This window comes from Giraffa tippelskirchi, chromosome 5, assembly GCF_054371585.1.
Source record: "Giraffa tippelskirchi isolate mGirTip1 chromosome 5, T2T-mGirTip1v1.2.pri, whole genome shotgun sequence".
NCBI lineage: Eukaryota > Metazoa > Chordata > Mammalia > Artiodactyla > Giraffidae > Giraffa > Giraffa tippelskirchi.
In genome coordinates this window covers 41526751-41546098 of record NC_137279.1, presented here as the reverse complement: position 1 = coordinate 41546098, position 19348 = coordinate 41526751, and the positions used below count along the sequence as shown (strand labels likewise).

Below are 19348 nucleotides of genomic sequence, written 5' to 3'. Positions count from 1 at the left end.
GTTTTCCAGTCTAGGTGCTTTTCACCATTCACTTTTGAGTCTCATGGTAAATGTTACTCAGCATCGAGATGTGGTTTGATGAGTGAACAGGGTCAAGCATCAACTGTACTTAACATAGGACAGAAGGGGTTGAAGTTAACTGGTAGCTAACAACAGGAAAAATTAAAAAGAGACACAGACCTGAAAATAGTATCAACATGCATTATTAGGCCAAGACTCAAAGTTAACCCAACCCATACAGATGCCTTCTCAACTGAGAGCACACAAGGAGAGGGATGACTTTATCGAGATCCACAGCCATAGTAGTAAGGTTCATCAGGGCGGAATCCATAAGCTGTGGCAGGGCGTCCAAGGATGCCAACAGACTGGCCAAAGCCATCCATTCCAAGGCTATAAAGAGAAAGAGGAATAGTCAGTTATATTTTTCATCCCAATGCAGGTCAAGTAAGAGGCCTGGAGATTTACACCTCCAAAATTCTCTCTAGCAGCAAAATAACTTACGTGGATGGCTACTATTAACTTTTTTTCTTCTTTAAATTAGTACAGCCATAAAAATGTTTATTAATAACTATTTAATTCTAATAATGTGTTAAAAATGTTGAAAATCTCTGTCACCAGGCATCATTCAGGGCAAAGAGAAAGAGAGATCAGAAAAGTTTTAATAAATTACATTCATATATGGCTTTTATGCCAGAATATGAAAATATTTTACATGTTAGCAATTATCAGTAATAGAATACATTGCTAGGAAATGATAAAATTAAAACTAGTAGAGTTTTCCTATTTATAATAAGACCTCTATTTCATAGGACTAATCCTCTATTAGTAAGGACATGCAATTGAATTTTAGCAGTAATCTCTCACTCAGAGCCAAATCATACTACAAGACTATGACTAAAGATGATAAAGAATTTTTAAAAATTTGGAATTTAGCAAGATTTGATGTGCAAATTCTTCTTCTGACTCTTCAATGAAAAAAAACTAAATAGTGCATGTTTTGAGTTATAGCAAGCTGATTATAAAGGTAGATTGAAGTTACGGACGTAGATTGAAACATGGATAAACTATTACTTAAAATTATTCTTTTATCTAATAATAAATTTAGAAGAAAAAGCACTTTTAAAGAGTCAGAGAATTATTAAACACTTAGCAAAATGACAAGATACTTATTTTGCCAGGCAAATATGGCAGCTCTAACATGCTCATGCATAGCTCATGCAGTGAATGCTAGTGAGCTTATTTCCAATCAAAAGAAATTATTTATAATGCAGAAATGTAAGCTTTGAAAAATAAATATATTTAAATGATTTAAGATTGAGATTATGCTAAATGGAAAGACACTTCTCCTTTATCAGCAAAATCTCAACGATTAAAAAATATATTCATATAGGCAGTAACTTCCTCTCACAACATGAGATTAAGTTAAAACACTTTAGAAGTAACTATTAAAATATTAAGGTTTTAAATAATTTGTGTGCATGTGTTGGATTAGGACTAAATACTAAAAATAAAGGGCATATGTTAATAATTTATGTGAATCTACCTTGCAGCGGAATGGTATTTCTGAAATACAAGGTTTACGTTAGAATCTGTAATGAAAGATCCTGGACAGATCAAACTTTGGGCTCTTTCTATATCAAAAATTGTGTCTGTTATTTCTAAAAGCTGTTCGAAATTTTTAAGTCTGAACTTTATTTTGAAATGCCAAAATGTAAGTATGCCCTTCCTACTTTGGTCCCATGAAAAGAAAGATTAAATTTTCTGATAAAGGGAAATTATTACTCTAGAGGTAGCTTTAAAGATGTTTTAGAAATTAATGGAGTCCGTGACTAGACACATCTGTATCAGTTTAAAAACAGAGCAAAAGTTGGCCATTGAAAAATTTTCTCTTGAAGTACTAAGGCTAACAAATACTCATGTAACTAAAGAACTCTCAATTACATAAAGGATGACTATATAGCCTGTGGATTTTAGCTCCTTTCCTTTTTCATCTTTCAGCTACTCCCTCCTTACATTTTAAAGCATCTCTTCTGAAGCTAAATAGCATGAGACTTAGGTAAAACTCAATTTAATTTTGTCTTTATCAGTCTAGCAGCTGTGGTGAGACTACTTTCAAGAACTTGGGAACAAGAGGCATATGACTGATCAGTAAATATATATGCAAAAGTGCCTTCAAAACAGAACATCTTACAACAGAACAATATGACCGCAATTCTATCTAAAAGGTGATGATGATACTGAGAAGAGAGTCTGTCAGCCACATTGGCACAGAAGAAGGAGCTCTTCAGAGGCAACACTGTAGTGGAACCAACCCAAGCAACTCCTTGGGGTGACTTATAACATCATCAGGACTATATGACCATTTTGGCAGGCTTGTCCTCATTGAGGAAGGGGCCTTAACAAAGGTTCTGAGTCTGAAGTTATTATATATTCAAACTGCAAAACTATTTTTTATTTCTATGACCAATAAGCAAACTTTTAATTACTGTTTCCTCATATGACCTGCCAACAAGACATTAAGTTTACCTGATCCGCCTGATAGTTATACTTTCATTGTAAATTGACAAATGGATAGTTTTTTTTAATATGTCAGTCATATTTTTGATAAGAATATGTATCCCCATGTCAGTGAAAGTAAGACCAAACCTTGAACATCAGAGTTTGAGTTTCCAAGCCTGCAGGTTTACTGTGATAAACTTCTATTTATGCACTCAACCCAGTGACAACATATAAGCTGATTTTTTTGAAATTCCATAGATACCATTTGGGAAAATTTTTCAAATAAGAGAATTTGAAATCAACTCATAAAATGAGTTTTTCCTAAATTATCCATCATGTATCACAGATCAAATTGCTGTTTAAAGAATATTTGAAACATTGTAACCAGTTTGGGTGATACTCTCACGTAAGTGCTACATCCTTCTGTATTATGAAAGACCAATCATATCCCTATAATTAATATCTCCTAAATAAAATTCACTCTGAAACAGAATAGTTTGATTCTTTAGTCACTTATTTGGTTCTAATATAGTGGAGAAGTTAGACTTTTGGGGATGCTAAAACCTGGAGATAGATATTCTTTTGGGACACGGGGACACTTTATTTTCTCCCCTGGCATAAAGATGTAGCCTTGTTAAAGCTGAATTTGGTTCAAAACCAGGAGAGCCTAATGTAAGTTTTCTGAATAGAAGCAGACAGATTATATAAATTCTGCTGGAAAGGGATAGACACATGAAAATAAAAGGAAGTGTCACAGCAAAAACTGTTTTTTCCTAATCCACTAAGACTTGACTTAAGAGTACATAGTGTTAAAGCCACTTGCATGCCGTCACCAGGGCCCTTGCGAACCAAGAGAAACTACTGTGATATGCCGTACCTGCTCTTGCCCTATGTGACCAACCTGCTTCAGACAAGAGTTTGTGTATTTGGCTGTTTATATTGGAATTTAATCCAATACTTGCATGTGTGTTTCTGTACATATGTATTCTCTTCCTGGTACTCCTAACCTATATAAAAAAGCTGTGTGTGTTCCTTTAGATTAGAATATGCCACTACTAGACCACATTTTCTTTACAAGACTAATTATGTGGTGCCATTTAACCTTTACCCTCAATACCCAGATATCATGTTTTAGACCTTTCAATTAGAAAAATACCAAAATGCAATATTGTTTCTTGAAAATATATAACTCTAGTCTAAAGAAAATGGTTATTGTTTGTTGTGGAAAGACACCTAGGAAAGGTAAGGCCCCATCCAATCCATTTGCTATTAAGTTTCATGTCCCAAGAACAATGATTTTGGGGTACATAGAAAAAACAGTAAGTTCTTCCTAAGTAAAAAAATATATTTAAAGTTCAACTTAAAACCACACCTAGGTTTTATTTTTAAACAAACATTTAGAGATCTAATTAGCATTCGGCAAGCAAAAGATGAAATTTTCTGTAATATTTACAAGGCTTCAGAATAAATTTTCAACAGCATTCATTAGAATTCTAAACTTGAGATGATTCAGAGAGGGAGGGAAAAAAGAAATCCAGATATGACAAGTGATGCTTCACATGCAGAACATGACAAGGGGAATGGCAGCCAGCAAGGAGTCCTAGGCACTCTGAGGCACTGCTGAGACTTCTGTGCCAGAGAAGATGGCATTCCTGTAGAAACAGAGAAAAATCACCTACCTCTGGCTGTTTGTGAGGCTTAATTAGTGCGTATTTGTAAAGCACTTTGAAATCCTTGGGTGAAAAGTGCTGCATAAGTGAAAAGTATTATCATTATTTTATTAATGTTAGATAAAAGCAATGCAAGTTTTTTTTCTTTGAAATTTCCATGTCAGCAAAATGAATGCAAAGCAAATAATGAATATGTTAGTGGATACTGCAGGGGAAAAAAAAAAAGGATACACTCAAGTCAAGTTCTCTTTTCATAGGTACATAGCATCTTTGACTTGTAAACATTCTTAGAAATAATCTATTCTACCCTTTCATTCACAACACCCTTGACAGGGTCTATACAGTTCTTGTCATAACACCTTCATCACACTACACTGTCAAGTTTCACCCCTTCTATAGATACATCAAACCATTAGAAAGTTCTTTATGACAGTGAGCTGAAATCTGGTTCTATTAGTCCTAGAATTATCTTCTCAAACCACATAAGAAGTCTAATTATCCTTTAACATAACTACTTCACAACTCTCATTTAATCAATCCTCATGACATGATCTCTAAAATCATTTGCTTTCTAAAGCATTTTGATTTTTTTTTTCAGTATGTATCTTAAAATAAGCTGAAAAGAAGGCAGTACTTATGTGGTCTGAAACCATCATAGAACATAAAAATAAGATCCCATTTCTGACTCTTTGCTAATATAGGCCCAAACTGTGTTGATCTTAAACAAAAATTTTAAGGTGTCATTACCACAATATGGCTTACATTGACTGTGTGTGTGTACAACCGTGTGCAATATACACATGGACACACATGAAATTGATAACTTAAAACTACCATGTTTAATTTCATCTTTTTAGCCTGGGTCTTTCTTTGGGGATTCTGTTCTCCCTACGCTAAAATCTTTTATGACAATATATTTACAAGTAGGAAACAGTGATATATCAACTATTTATCTTTGTGATCCATAAGATAATACTGAAGGCTGGAATTCTTTTGGGATTTGTCAAGTGAAAGGATTTAGCATTTTTTGGAGGAAACAGCTCCAGGATATTATAACACTGTATGAAAATGATTTAGTAACAGTCTTCTAGAACAGCTCATTCTTTTTATTAATTACTCCAGTATACTGATCATAGAACCAAAACCAGTATGTTTATCTTTCTTTCTAAGTAGACTGTAAATTTATCATCAGATAAATTTATAATTTCATCTTAAGTATGATTTGTCATGGGAAGTTTATGTCTATGTACTTTGTACATCCATCCATTCAAATAGTACATGAGTTTCTATAATGTGCTAAATACAGTGTTGAGAGTCAATGTTAAAGGATGTGGTGCTTGGAAGGCAGTAAAATAAACAAGACATAGTCCCTGATCATGGATTGGCGGCAACTAACACGGAACCAAAATATGCTGTGTTACTCTAGTACATTTATAAATTACTACAGAGGATAACAGGACCAAATATTTAATATAATGTGAGAGTATACTAAAGGTTGTACAAATTATTACAGGAGAATCTCAAGAACTAGAAAGCCTTTATAGAAAACACTTTGCTTTTTAATGTGTCTGTCATGTCCTGACATAGTAATTTGTTTTTGTCTTTATTTCCTATTAGAATGTAAGCACCATGAATGGTAAGAACTATCTTATCCAGGGTGGGACGTTCTGGGACAATAGCATTGAAACATGTATATTATCATATGTGAAACAGAACACCATTAAAAAAAAAAAACTAAAAAAAAAGAACTATCTTATCCATTGCTCTCCCACTAGCATCTAATACTGTGTCTGACATGGAATGGGACTTCAAAAAGCATCTGATTGCATGAATGGATGAATCTTAAAGGAAAAGCAGGATTTCACAAGTGGAAAGAGAGAATTCCTGGTAATGTGACAGCCTGAGCAAGAGAAAAGGCTGAAGAAGAGCAAACGATTTGTTATGGTTAAAGTCTTAGGTTTGCAATGGAAGCAGTAGCAGGAGATAAAAGGTAGAGAGAGGGAATTTTAAGACTGGATTTTGAAAGCTCTTCATATACCACATGTGTGTGTGCATGCTAAGTCAATTCAGTCGTGTCTGACTCTTTGTGACCCTATGGATTATAGCCCGTCAGGTTCCTCTGTCCATGGGATTTCCCCAGCAAGAATAATGGAGTGGGTTGCCATGCCTTCCTCCAGGGGATCTTCCCAGCTCAGGGATTGAACCTGCATCTCTTACATCTCCTGCATTGGCAGGCGTGTTCTTCACCACCAGCACCACCTGCGAAGCCCTCATATGCCACACTAAGAATCAAATGCTTCTGGAGAATTGTCAGTGGTTTTTAAGAAGGGAACAACTTACTTCTATGTTTTAGAAAGATAACTGGGGTGACAAGCAGTTGAGGAGCAACAGCACGGGGAACATTTAAAAGAATATTAAGGCTGTCCATATGTGAAGTAACAGAAGTCTGTAGAGGCAATGGCAGAACTAACTATGATCAGACACGCTACATTTCATGACAAAATGGTATCTTTTCTCTTTTGAAATGGATTTTTAAGCTATACCTTTACTATTTGTTAACTGAGAATGAAGAGAAAGAATTTCAAAAATGGCCAAAAGTTTGAAGCTATAGTTAACTGGAATGAAACATTTTTTACCCCTTTAACATGGGAATATGTTTCATCAAATAACTAACAGGCTGTCATACTCCATGTATTAATAGAAGAAATCAGATTGTGGAAGCAGTTTGTCTTTGTATTGAATAGGAAGAGTTGGGTTATTCTGGCAGAGAGAAACATTTTTTTTTCTGGAAATTCATATATATATATAGCAACAAGAGAAGTGTGGATTGAATGAGATAACGCCTATAAAATTATACCTAACACTTGTATGTTGTTGTTGTTGTTTAGTCATTAAGCCGTGTTCAACTCTTGAGACCCAGTAGACTGTAGTCCGCCAGGCTTCTCTGTCCACGGGATTTCTCAGGCAAGAATACTGGAGTGGGTTGCCATTTCCTTCTCCAGGGGATCTTCCCGACCCAGGGATCAAATTTGCGTCTCCTGTATTGGCAAGTGGATTCTTTACCACCGAGCCACCTTTGAATACAATACAAACAAGCCACATTTATATGCATTATAAATAATTATGCATTATTTAATCAAGATCTGTTTGCAATTTACAGATCTACCACTAGATGGAGAGCTTGCTTTATCACTGAGTACCACTTTTACAAAGTTTGAAAGCAAGCTTTATCAAATTTAAGCTTCTCAACATACTTAACATTGATAGAATGTGGTTTCCATTGCTTTTTCATATAATTTATGTCTTTAATTTATATATTTGATATAGTTGAGTTAAATAGGAATCTCTTATCATTCATTTACAGAAAGTTTTGTGAATGTGGAGGCCTGTGAAAAGAACAGAAGATGCTGATTGTCCTGAACACTGAAAAATGTACTGCATTTATAATGTTAAAGTACTACTGTCACAGGAAAGCTTCTAAAATTATCATTTTACTTGTCAATAACACTTTGTTTCTATAAATGTATATATAGTAGATAGATATTTTAGGTTGCTCAAAGGTGTTACTTTTTGCTTTTGGCTTGAGCTTTTGTATCACTGAGAAAATGAGTAGAGTGAAACAGTCTTTTAATGAGTTTCACCAATATATATCATTTAGCTGACACTTTCTATTTAGTTTTCTTTTAATCTTTTATATGCATGATTATCACTTTTTCCTTTATTATGATAAAATGAAACAGCTAGAGAATCTTTAAAAAATCGTATTTTTAGTGAAATCAAACTAAGTAATATTTCCCTCAAAATTAAGGGTAAATGATAGTAGGAGTGGGAGGTTTATTTAATGTATAAATTTGGAACTTACTAAAAATTTTTTTTGGAAAAGACATCTGTCAGTTCTAAGGGGAAAATACCACTTCAGGGACAAATCCTTTCAATTTAGTTACTCTACTGAGATGCTTCAGATAAAAACCAAATTGTATGAATGATAGAGAAAGCATGTGTAAAATAGTCATTGATTTATTTCAAATGGAAAGAAGTTCCATTTCATGGACACTTTCCTAATATCATTCAATTTACACTTATTATACATCTTAATTTGTTATTTAACCCATCTACAGAGCCTACTTTAATGATTATATCTTTTATGTGGAGATATTACAGTTGGTACTTTTTCATATTATATTATCTAGCCCTTTTTATTTTTAAAAAACTCTTACAATCTCATTTAGATTGTTATATTAACTCTAGTTCTTGAGTATCCTAGGTCTTTTGCCATTGCTTCCGACATTTCTTCATGACAGTCTCTTTCTTCATGAGCTTCATAATTTTTTACTGTGTTCAACTTTAGTTTTTTGGGGTTTTTTTTTTTTGCCTGTCTGCTAGCTGTTGAGCTTGGGAATACTTCTACTGAGAGGTTCCGTATTTATCATACATCAAGGTCCTGGGATTTCACTGTCCTGAAACCATCTGAAAGATAATTTCTTGACTTGGGGTTTCCTGAACTAGACGTATAGTATAAATTCTGACCCGACACGTTTGCATGAAGCAAGTGTATGATTCCTCTCCTCATGAGTGACTATCTTCCCCATCTAAGACCCTATCTAGGGTCTGAGGGCAGAAGACAAGTTTTAGTTACTTTTCTGAGCTGGTGAATTAAAATCATCTAGTCCTCTTTTCAACTGATGAGAAAAAGGCAGCTCTTTGAAGTTCCAGGCTCTACATAGGGAATTTAGAATTCAGTTTTATCTTTCTTTACCATGTAACCCATATCTAGTTCAACATTCTTGTGGTAGTTCTTTTGTGTGTGTGTCATGTAGGGTTATATTCTGTCTACCTTTTCTATATCTATGTAGGAAGGGGTACCCAAGTCAGGTCAGTCTACCATGTTGCTGGAGTCCCTTCTACTTTATTCTTATTAATCTGCTTTGCACATCAAAGGAAATAATTTATAAGTCCTATATTTCTGTGACTCAAAATTGGCTTTCTTGAACAGAACAATGACTTGAAAGAAATAACTGGAGCTGATAGAAGATATTTTCTTTTCTCTTATTTGTAGCAGTGTTGTAGCACTCTAATAGGTGCCTAACAGAAGTTGTCAGATGTGATTGTGATACTGAAACCTATAATGGTCTCAAAATTTTTATAGCAATCTTTTAATGAAAGTATACCATCTTGTAATCTTTAACTTGAATTTCTTCAATTTAGTGCAAGGACTTCTTGAAATTAGCAGTTCTATAATATCAAGCAATACCTCAGTTCATACCACCAAATGTTAAGGGAACTTGCTGAGCTGCTTAAGTAACCCCTAGGTCAATAAACTGAGTCATTAGCACCTCTTTTAAAAAATTGTTTGTCTGTTACTGGTTCAACATTTATATAATCTGTCATAATACTTTGGTTTTTTTAAGGTACAAAAACTACTGCTGTAAGCTTAAAGTAGAGAGTTTAAGTAGCGATGTTTTCACAGTGATAGTCTGACCATACTGTCTGGTACCGAGTGAGTTAAAGCCTGAACACCACAGCTAATTACTATATAATGCTAACCTTAGTTGCTGGTTCATTTTGAGACTCTTTAAAATATGAACTGTGTATTTTACCCCTATGCACTCTCTTAATGATTTGTTTTTTTAGACTGAAATCACTTCCAGCCATCAGTTAGGCTCTTGGTCTCTACATATGCACTTCTCTAAGCACAAATATTTCTTTTTCCTATTGGTCTGCCAGCTCTGTCAGAGCAAATTTCACTTTAAACTAAATGCTATGATACTTAAAACCTCTTGGATTACTCAGGCTGCTAGTGTGATCTATGACCTTCCAAGAATGACAGCTGAACTTTCCAATTTGCTTACACTGCTTGGGGAACTAAAAGCACATGCCAAAGAGAAAAATGTTTCTGATGTTGGACAGAGAGGAGAGTTCTTGTTGGAGGTGGGAGCAGGAGACTATTAAGTACTGAAAAATACTAATAAGAAATGAAAAGAAACTAAACATGCTGTAAAGTCTAAGAGCTTGAGCGTAATTCAAAAGTTAATGCTGGCATTACAAACTTTTTAGCCCAGTTAAAATATGAATAATGACCTTCAGTTACTGAAATTTAAACACCAACCAGAATCTTAGGAAGATAATGCACTATTAAAATGAACAAGTTCAAGAGATGGAACCAAAATGATCACAATACCATACCTAATGGGCTATATCAACTCCCCATCATTCTTTATAAAACACACAGAAACCCAACGTATAGATATAATCAAAGAGGTAAGATAATATCATATCTAATATGCATGCTACCCCTACTGACATATCAGTGTCTTCTAAATTAAAAATTAATGTTACACTTCTGGTAAAACCTGGTCTCCAAAGTTCTTAAATAAATAATACAGTTTGGGAATATTTTTATATAGTTTTGAAACTTGTAACTTTCTTTTACTACCTTTCGTAAGAGGTATACAAATGTTAGTTGTAAAAAAAAAAAACCTTAAAAATCTTATCAAATATATATTAATGTAAAGTTTCCAATTTATGCCCTTGTTGCGAAGTCGCTTCAGTCGTGTCTGACTCTGTGCGACCCCATAGACGGCAGCCCACCAGGCTCCACCATCCCTGGGATTCTCCAGGCAAGAACACTGGAGTGGGTTGCTATTTCCTTCTCCAATGCATGAATGGGAAAAGTGAAAGTGAAGTCGCTCAGTCGTGTCCGACTCTTAGCCACCCCATGGACTGTATAGCCCACCAGGCTCCTCCATCCATGGGATTTTCCAGGCAAGAGTACTGGAGTGGGGTGCCATTGCCTTCTCCGAGTCTACTTATTCGTCTCAGTAATTTTTAGGCTAAGTAGCCTTCAAATTACCTTTGGCTAATAAAAATCAAGTAGTGATTGATAAAGACCTTTTTTCATACCTAAATCAAACTAAGTAATATTTTTCTAAAATTGAGGGCACAAATGTGGATACTAGAAACTATATTTAAACAAATTAAAAGTGCATGTTTTTAACTTGATTCTAAATGAGTTTATAATATCAAATATATAACAAGCATTTCCTTGCATTATTATGACATTCTGTTTTTTAATAAGAAGACTGATTTATTCTTTAAATTCTGTAGTGCTTTACAATTTTCAAGTTTCATACACATGATTTCATATGATCCAATAAAAACACCTTTCCCCAGACCTGTATCTCGCCCCTCCCCTTTCCCTCTTCCCACTGGTAGCCACTAGTCTGTTCTCTATACCTGTGAGTCTGCTTTTTTGTTTTGTTCACTAGTTTGCTGTATATTTTAGATTCTGCATAGAAGTGATATAATACAGTATTTACTTTTTTCTCTTATTTCACTTAGCATAATTAAAACATACATGTTGGATAGTGATATACAGTTACTTTCAGCCACTAACTCAGTAGTTTCAGTAATCAATACAGGTCAGATAAATATTCAACAGTTATTTAGTGCCTTCTAGAGCACTTAGGATCTCAGTACATTACATAATATACCAATATTGCATTTAGCACTAGAACAGGTACTAAAGTAAATCTCCACTCAAATTTTATAAACTCTCTTGGTTCCTGAGAATGCATTTATTATATTATAGGTCTGTACAAAAGAAGGTAAATTCATTTTCTACTTAGGTCTAAGGCTAATTTTCAGTTGTCAAGATACAAACTGATTGAAGCCATCCTGGTCAACCAGGTTGCAGTCTTGTGATGATTAAACAAGGTATTTCTAACATTTTCTTCATAGGATGGGGCTAAGTACCTTTTGCAAGCGCTGACATCAAGCAAATTCAGTGCAGATTGGAATGCAGAAGTATATGATTCTAAAGATTACTTTTCTGACTTGTGTCCCATTACTATATTTTAAATTGAAGTTATTATTTTCAAAGCAACATAAGGAAACACACTTTTTTTTTATCACTGATGTAAACGGCATTTTCCTCCCTTGTGATTATGTTTGCAAATTCAGCAAAACAAACTTAAGTACGAGCTTATCAACAACTCCTGCATTTTATTAATGTTAGTGGGGTGCAATGACCTCAAAACCAGAATATCTGGATATGATTTATGTCTCTACTGATATAACTTGTTTCAGTCTGTATCTGTAACTTTCTTTGTCACGATTTCTTTTTTTTTTTTTTTGTGGTAAAATAAGAATAATGGCTATCCCTTTTAACATCTCTCTGCCTTGAGATTATTGTATTTCCAGGTCTCTTACAAGAACAGTACAAAGACTCTTATAGCATGTATCTGGTGTTGTTATTGTTATGACATATGAAAATGATAGAGCCTTCCCTAAAAATACTTAAGAAATTCTGGCTCCTGCCATATAATCCAGACTGTTAAGAGATACTCTATCATACTTGGCATGCTTCTTACACATGCTTTCTGTTTGCCTTTACAGAGCTCTTACATAATTTATAAAGATTTATGCCAACACATAGGCAACTAATTGTTGTTGCACTAAAATAATGCCATGGCCAATCATATCTTCCTTTACCATAGTGAGACTGGACTGCTTATATAAATAAAATTATTCAATCAAAATCCTTCAGATGCTATGTCAAGAATGATCCAAATGATACAGCACCTTTAGGGATGAATAATATGGGGAAAGTCTCTTTACATGCTTTTTCATCTTATTTTATATTCTGGGAGTTTATTTTGAAAGTAGTAAATCAAGGATAAAGTTTTTAGTTATTCTACACAAATCATCACTTTCCACATTGCATACATTCCTGTACTTAGGTGTACTGCTATAGTGTTGGCTTTTCTATGAAAAGGGCACAGGGTTATAAAAGTGTTTAGGGTGGGTATTTTCATTCTGTGATGTTCGCTGTCTTGGGATTGTGCCAACCTGACAATATGGGATACATAAGCAAAGCTGGGCAACTATGAGGAGAATTCTCCAGGGAGGTGGGAATGTACCATACATTTTTGAGATCACAGGCAGTACAGGGTTTTAAGTAGTATTTCCAGTGGGCACATAGGTATATCTATATTAGTTATTTCAAGTATAAAGGACAAGGAAAGATTAAAAATTGATTTAAAATGATGATGGTGCCCACCTGCTGATGGAAAATACTACTTCCTTCCCCCAGATTTTAGAAGAAAAAGGCAAGATCCAACTGTAGGATATTGACATAGTTTCTGTTTTCCCTTAGTATATGCAGAGAATGAGTTAAGCTATGCTGCTGCTACTGCTGCTAAGTCACTTCAGTCGTGTCCGACTCTATGCGACCCCATAGACGGCAGCCCACCAGCCTCCGCCATCCCTGGGATTCTCCAGGCAAGAACACTGGAGTGGGTTGCCATTTCCTTCTCCAGTGAATGAAAGGGAAAAGTGGAAGTGAAGTTGGAGTTGAGCTATAATTGCCCAATATTTATAAAGTCCTTAAAATCCAGAAATCTTAAAAAAAAAAAAAAAATCTTTTGAGACTTTTAAGAATTCCTGCTTTTTACTACCTCAAAAGAGATCTCAGCATGGAGTTTAAGCACCCATGTGAATACAGCTTTATGGGGTTTCTTGTATCAGTTTAAGTTACAGTTGTAATTTAAAAATTTACTTGCCTAACTATGATCATAGAAGCCTCCTCTCATCCTTTCACATTTGAGGGGCTCTAAATTAGCCACTTGAAATTGTCCACACAAATCTGGATTCCTTTTTAAGATTGCTTTGCCTTTTAAGTTCTGACAGGCTAATATAAAGGCGCTTTGTTTTTGGCTGGAAAAACCTGAAATGGAAAGAATTTCTGAAAAAGTGGGATGTATCAACTTTAGATAAAGCTAAACAAAGAAGACTGGCTTAAAAATATATTAAAGTATGTTATATTATTTGATACAGAACGCACACTTATGTCCACAAAAGAGACGATATTCAGAAAATCATTAACTATGCTCCTCTCTGTACGTCTATTCAAAAGACTATTTAAAATCTTTAATTTTGACCATAGGCACAAGAAAGCATTTGTTGGTTATGCCTCTCTAATCTGAAATATGTAGCTTTTATGTAAAAACCAACATAGACATACATAGATTTTTACGTTCACCAATAATTAACTTTAATGATAAAAGTATAAAGTTTAGAAAAATACTAATTATTCTTCTCAAATACAAAAACAAAGCATCATTTGAAAATAAATTCTATAGCAGAGTGTCACATTTGTCTCTCTGAAGTAGGTCTGAGTTATATTTAGTTGGCAGAGCCACTGAATACTTAATGAGATTACCAAGTGATTTGGGCTGCCATTGAAAAACTTCATATTGGCCTAAAGTTTCTACAAGTAAATGAAGGGGGCGACAGAGGATGAGATGGCTGGATGGCATCACTGACTCAATGGACATGAGTTTGAGCAAACTCTGAGAGCTAGTGAAGGACAGGGAAACCTGGTGTGCTGTAGTCCATGGGGTCGCCGAGTTGGACATGACTTAGAGACTGAACAACAACAAAATCTACAGGATCATGCTGCTGCTAAGTCGCTTCAGTCGTGTCCGACTCTGTGCGACCCCATAGACGGCAGCCCACCAGGCTCCCCCGTCCCTGGGATTCTCCAGGCAAGAACACTGGAGTGGGGTGCCATTTCCTTCTCCAATTCGTGAAAGTGAAAAGTGAAAGTGAAGTCACTCAGTCGTGTCCGACTCTTAGCGACCCCATGGACTGCAGCCCGCCAGCCTCCTCTATCCATGGGATTTTCCAGGCAAGAGTACTGGAGTGGGTTGCCATTGCCTTCTCCAATAGTTCATAGTTAATCCCCTTAATTCCAGAGTTCCCTTCCATAACCCTCGGTGGAGGCTTACTGCCCTTTATTAAAAATGAGAAAATCTAATGCATTTTAACAAATCTAAAACTCTTTCAATTATAATTTTTCAGAATTCATCAATAGCTATGATATCAGCATTAAAAAAAGTTCAAAGTCTAAACTGTTTTCTCTCTCGTTTCCTTGGGAATATCTATCTACCTATCTACCTACCTCCTTCCTTCCCTATCTACCTTCCTATGTAAAATGAAAGCTTTCTACTGAGTAAACCTTTGCTCATGAGATGGGAGACATCAGAAAGCAGCATTAACATCAAGCTCTTTGACACAGTCTCTCTTCAAATCTCACTATTCAAATTATGTTTTGTAGGACACTGACATGTTTCTAAAGAGGCATTCTATTACAAAGGTACAAAAAGCTGTTGTCTGAATCAGTCCCTCCAAAGTTCTTACTGCTATAATGAAGTAACTAAATTCTAGTGAATCACCAGACCATTAAGGAGCAGTATTATTAAACAGCCTATAAAATTCAGGGGGTTGTATTTTAATAATAATGTGATTCTTTGACAAATATTGCATTGCTTAGGTTAAAATGCAAAAATATATATCTGTTTACTTATTTATCTAAGAAAATTCATCACAATATCTTTAAAAATTATTTTCATTTTTTCTGGTTTTGAAATATTATTGACATATAATACTGTCATTAGATTATCTTTTTTCTCCTGGAAGAAAATGTTAAAGGTATAATCTTTTGTAACAGAAGTAAGTTAACAAATAGCATGCTCTTAAAAAAGTGTCTAAGATATTACGGCATTCTTCTTTAGTGATTAATTGGTGTCGTCTAAAGATTAAGGACAAATAAAAACTGTTTAAGACATTTATGTCACTGGGACACACACATACATTTAATAAAGGTATGAGAACAATATAAATGTTGGCAGGAACATGTAGAAGATCACTGGTATATAAAAACTGACACTGTACTTAGTATTAATTATTTAATTATTTTTCTAAGCCTGATATTACTATTACTTTTAAAAATCTTTTTAAAGAGTGAAATAAAGAATAATAAATAGGATACTTTAAGTCATCTCAAAAAATTATACTTTAACCCTGAACTATATATATCCTTCTCAATGGGAAAGGAATTATTTCTTATTGATTTCTATCCCTTGATCCCATCCAAGTGTTTCTAAATTAAAAAGGTTACTGAATAAGATAAATTTTAAGTGTTAAAAATAAAAAATTAAATCTACATTCTTACTTCAATTGCATTTTTATTTAATACTCTATAAAGTTATCTTTGTTCGTCGTCACAGAACCTTTAAGTAAAAATTAAAAGTATCTTTTGGAAAGAAAATAATCTCCAATAGTATATAATCTGTACTTCTGATAAACTGATTATCAACAGGTCAACTAGTTAAGACCCAATAATAAGAAAGTAACAAGATCAAAAAACCTTTTATTCATTTTAAGTATGTGGTAAAATTTGTTTCTACAAAACATAGGCTATTTGACAATGAAAACTAATATAAAACTTGTAATATTGAGACATTACAAGTTTCTTTTGACAATAATTTTTTTTTAAAGCTAGAGAAAGCTTACATTCAGTATAGATGGTACTTTTCAGTATAGGTATATTCAACTAGATATATGGTAGTGTAACACATGTGCACTAAGATTTTCTTAACTCAATCATAACAATCAAGGCATTCACCTTTATGTATACAAAATACTGCAATTAAAATGGCAGTTTTTTACGTTATGTAGGTTACTAAAACTTTTCCTATTTAGCATAGGCTCCTACCAACAACTTTATATTACAAGCACATAATACTATATATACATCTTGATTATATATTTAATAAATACTACACACTGTGCAGTTGAAATGATCTGATTTACATTTTAAAAAGATCACAATGGTTACTCTGGGAAAAAAATGGATTGCAAGAGAAGGTAAATATAGAAGCAGGGAAGTCAGGAGGCTATTTTGAATGGTTCAGGTGACAGATGCAGGAAAGTCAGGAGGCTACTTTGAATGGTTCAGGTGACAGATGATGGTGGCGTGGACCAGGGTACTAACGGTGGATATGGAAAGAAAAGGCCAAGTTTGAGACAGTCTAGTAATGAAAATAACAGGACTTGCAGATGATTTGCATTGGAGATAGTGGTAATGGTGAAGAAAAGGGAGGAACCAGGGGAAACCCCATTATGGCTTGAACTATTGGTTGATGGTGACATTTGCTGAAGTGGAAGATTAGAGCAGGCACCTATTTGCATGTGGGAAACCAAAAGTTAAGTCTCATGATTCTACTAAACATTCAATTGGGTATGTTAAATAGAGGAATAAAGCTGGTGCTCAGAGGAGAGGTATCTGAGCACTGTAAAAATATCTGAGGTATCTGAGCTTGTAAAAATACAAGCCTTTAGATAGTATTAACATTTAATGACATGGGATCTGGATGAAATCCTCTATCTAGGTAGTGGGTGCAGTTAGAGAAGAGGGCTCCCCATAATGATAGGGATAGAGAACAGGGTCGAAGTTCTACAGTAACCAGCATTTAATGGTGAAAAGGAAGTGGAATATCCAGCAGAGAACACTGGGAAGGAATGGAGAAGATCCTAGGAGGAAAGTCAAATAGGGTACTCTGAAAGCTGCAAAAGGGGCAGTTTCAAAAAGCAGGGCCTGGACATGTGTGTCAAACACTGCTGAGAGTTAAAGACAAGAAAGGTCCATGGATTTGGCAATTTGAAGCTTACGAGTGTTTTGGACAAAACTGGAGAAACAGCAGAGTGAATGGGAGTCTTTTGAGATGTACTGTTATGAAGAGAAATGAGAAATGGGTAGAGGTTGGAATGTGATGTTGGGGCAAAGAGTTTAACTTTGGAGATTCCACACTGAGTTTATATGCAGACAGGAATGATTTAGTAGAAGGGAGAAGAATTGATGACATGAAAGAAGACCTCAGGAAAGGCAAGAAGGGATGGGGTTCCAAGCGAAATGAACCAACTGGACTTTGAAGAAAAAAGCTCTTTCTTCACTGTAAAAGAGGGAAGAGAGTGAGGTGGAGTAAAAATAAGAATAGACACCTGGAGGTAAGGAGATAACCTTGGGCAAGCTGCTTAACTCAATAAGCTTTGGTTTTCCTAATGTCTCCTTCCCTGAGTTGTTGTGAAGATCAGATTAGAGAAGGGGTGTAATAATAGCAATTAGCATACTGTCTGGCACTCAGTAAATACATTTCAACAAATGTCATATTATTCTTAATCAGCATATCTCAAATTATAGACAGATTTGAAACAACTTTAGAGACTAACATTTTAAATAATACAATTAGAATAAAGACTAAGTCTGTATGGCATTAAAGCCTGCACGTTTCTGTTCCATTCTAGCAATTTCATTTAAAATTGGACTGGATGGTTTATGTTACAGAAATGAACTTTTTGGAGCAGTTTCACTCATTTAAGATTTTTCTTTTATTTTTTAAAGACCAACAAAAACTTAAAAAAATTGTTTAGTGCAGAAATTTTCTGTGAACTTTCACATCCAGAATTTTGAATGGGTTATGGACTGTCTGATGCAGATTTAAAAGTAGTAGAAAAACAAAGAAGTAAACTACTTAACAGCCCCCAATACCCTCAAATACAGAGTCTAAAAATTCTGCTTTAGTTTCTATCATTTTTTTCCTACATGCAAACTTTCATGTTATAGTCTAACTACATGTAGATAGGCTTATTTGGAAACACTAATTCTAAAAGCACAAGCTACAGTTTTAAAGCTCAACATTTCTACATTATATCAAATATCTTCTGAAAAGGCAAGGGTAGTGCTGTACATCCCTTTCTCTTAAAATTTTCAAGCCATTCTTTTTTCTTACCCTTCTTCTCTTATTGGGGTAACCAATAGGCACTTTACCCAAAGTGGGTCCTCTGTTTTATCAGAAGATCTGACTCTACTTCCCCAATTTAGAATCTTATTCTGTGCTTCAACATATTTTTCAGTTGTTGTTTTTATGATAGTTATATAGATCAATGAACTGGTATTACACACTGCTGATGAAAATAGAAATAATTTATTTTGTGAAAACAAACGGCTATAACAGAAACTGACTTAATGGTGAGAAACCAGAAGCAGATTTCTTTTATATATTTTAGAACATTTCATATTTATGTATAATGTAATCTATATAAACATATAATATTAATAAAATATATTTATCAATGCCCATCATCTAAATTGGCATTCTAAAAGTGAATTTCTTGACAGAAATAAGTTCCAGCTACCAACCAGAAAATAAGATGGTAATAAAGATAACAGGTTTAAGTGAAAAATAAATTTAACAACATATATTAACTGAATTCAAATGATTAATGCTTCAACTGGAAGGTTTCATTGTAGCAAAAAATAAGTGTAACTTTATTGTACT

General features: G+C 34.4%; 1 protein-coding gene and 1 long non-coding RNA gene across 14 annotated transcripts in view; both read right to left on the bottom strand.

The window, feature by feature from the left end:
• Positions 1–187: 187 nt before the first annotated feature.
• Positions 188–19348, bottom strand: part of KIFAP3 (kinesin associated protein 3) — a 160421-nt gene continuing 141260 nt past the window's right edge. For 8 of the 13 annotated variants that reach the window (XM_081489539.1, XM_081489538.1, XM_081489537.1 and 5 more), the window contains one exon: positions 188–390. In XM_081489539.1, the coding sequence (XP_081345665.1) occupies positions 282–390 (109 nt within the window). In that variant the 3' untranslated portion in view covers positions 188–281. Of the gene's footprint in view, positions 391–13729; positions 13894–19348 lie in introns of all 13 variants that reach the window. The other 5 variants (XR_014053445.1, XR_014053444.1, XR_014053442.1 and 2 more) reach the window with 1 other exon arrangement.
• LOC145506004 (uncharacterized) lies at positions 2448–4880 on the bottom strand. The gene is made up of 2 exons (XR_014053447.1): positions 3575–4880; positions 2448–3210 (listed from the first exon to the last, which is right to left on the bottom strand). It is a non-coding gene; the product is annotated as an uncharacterized LOC145506004 (long non-coding RNA).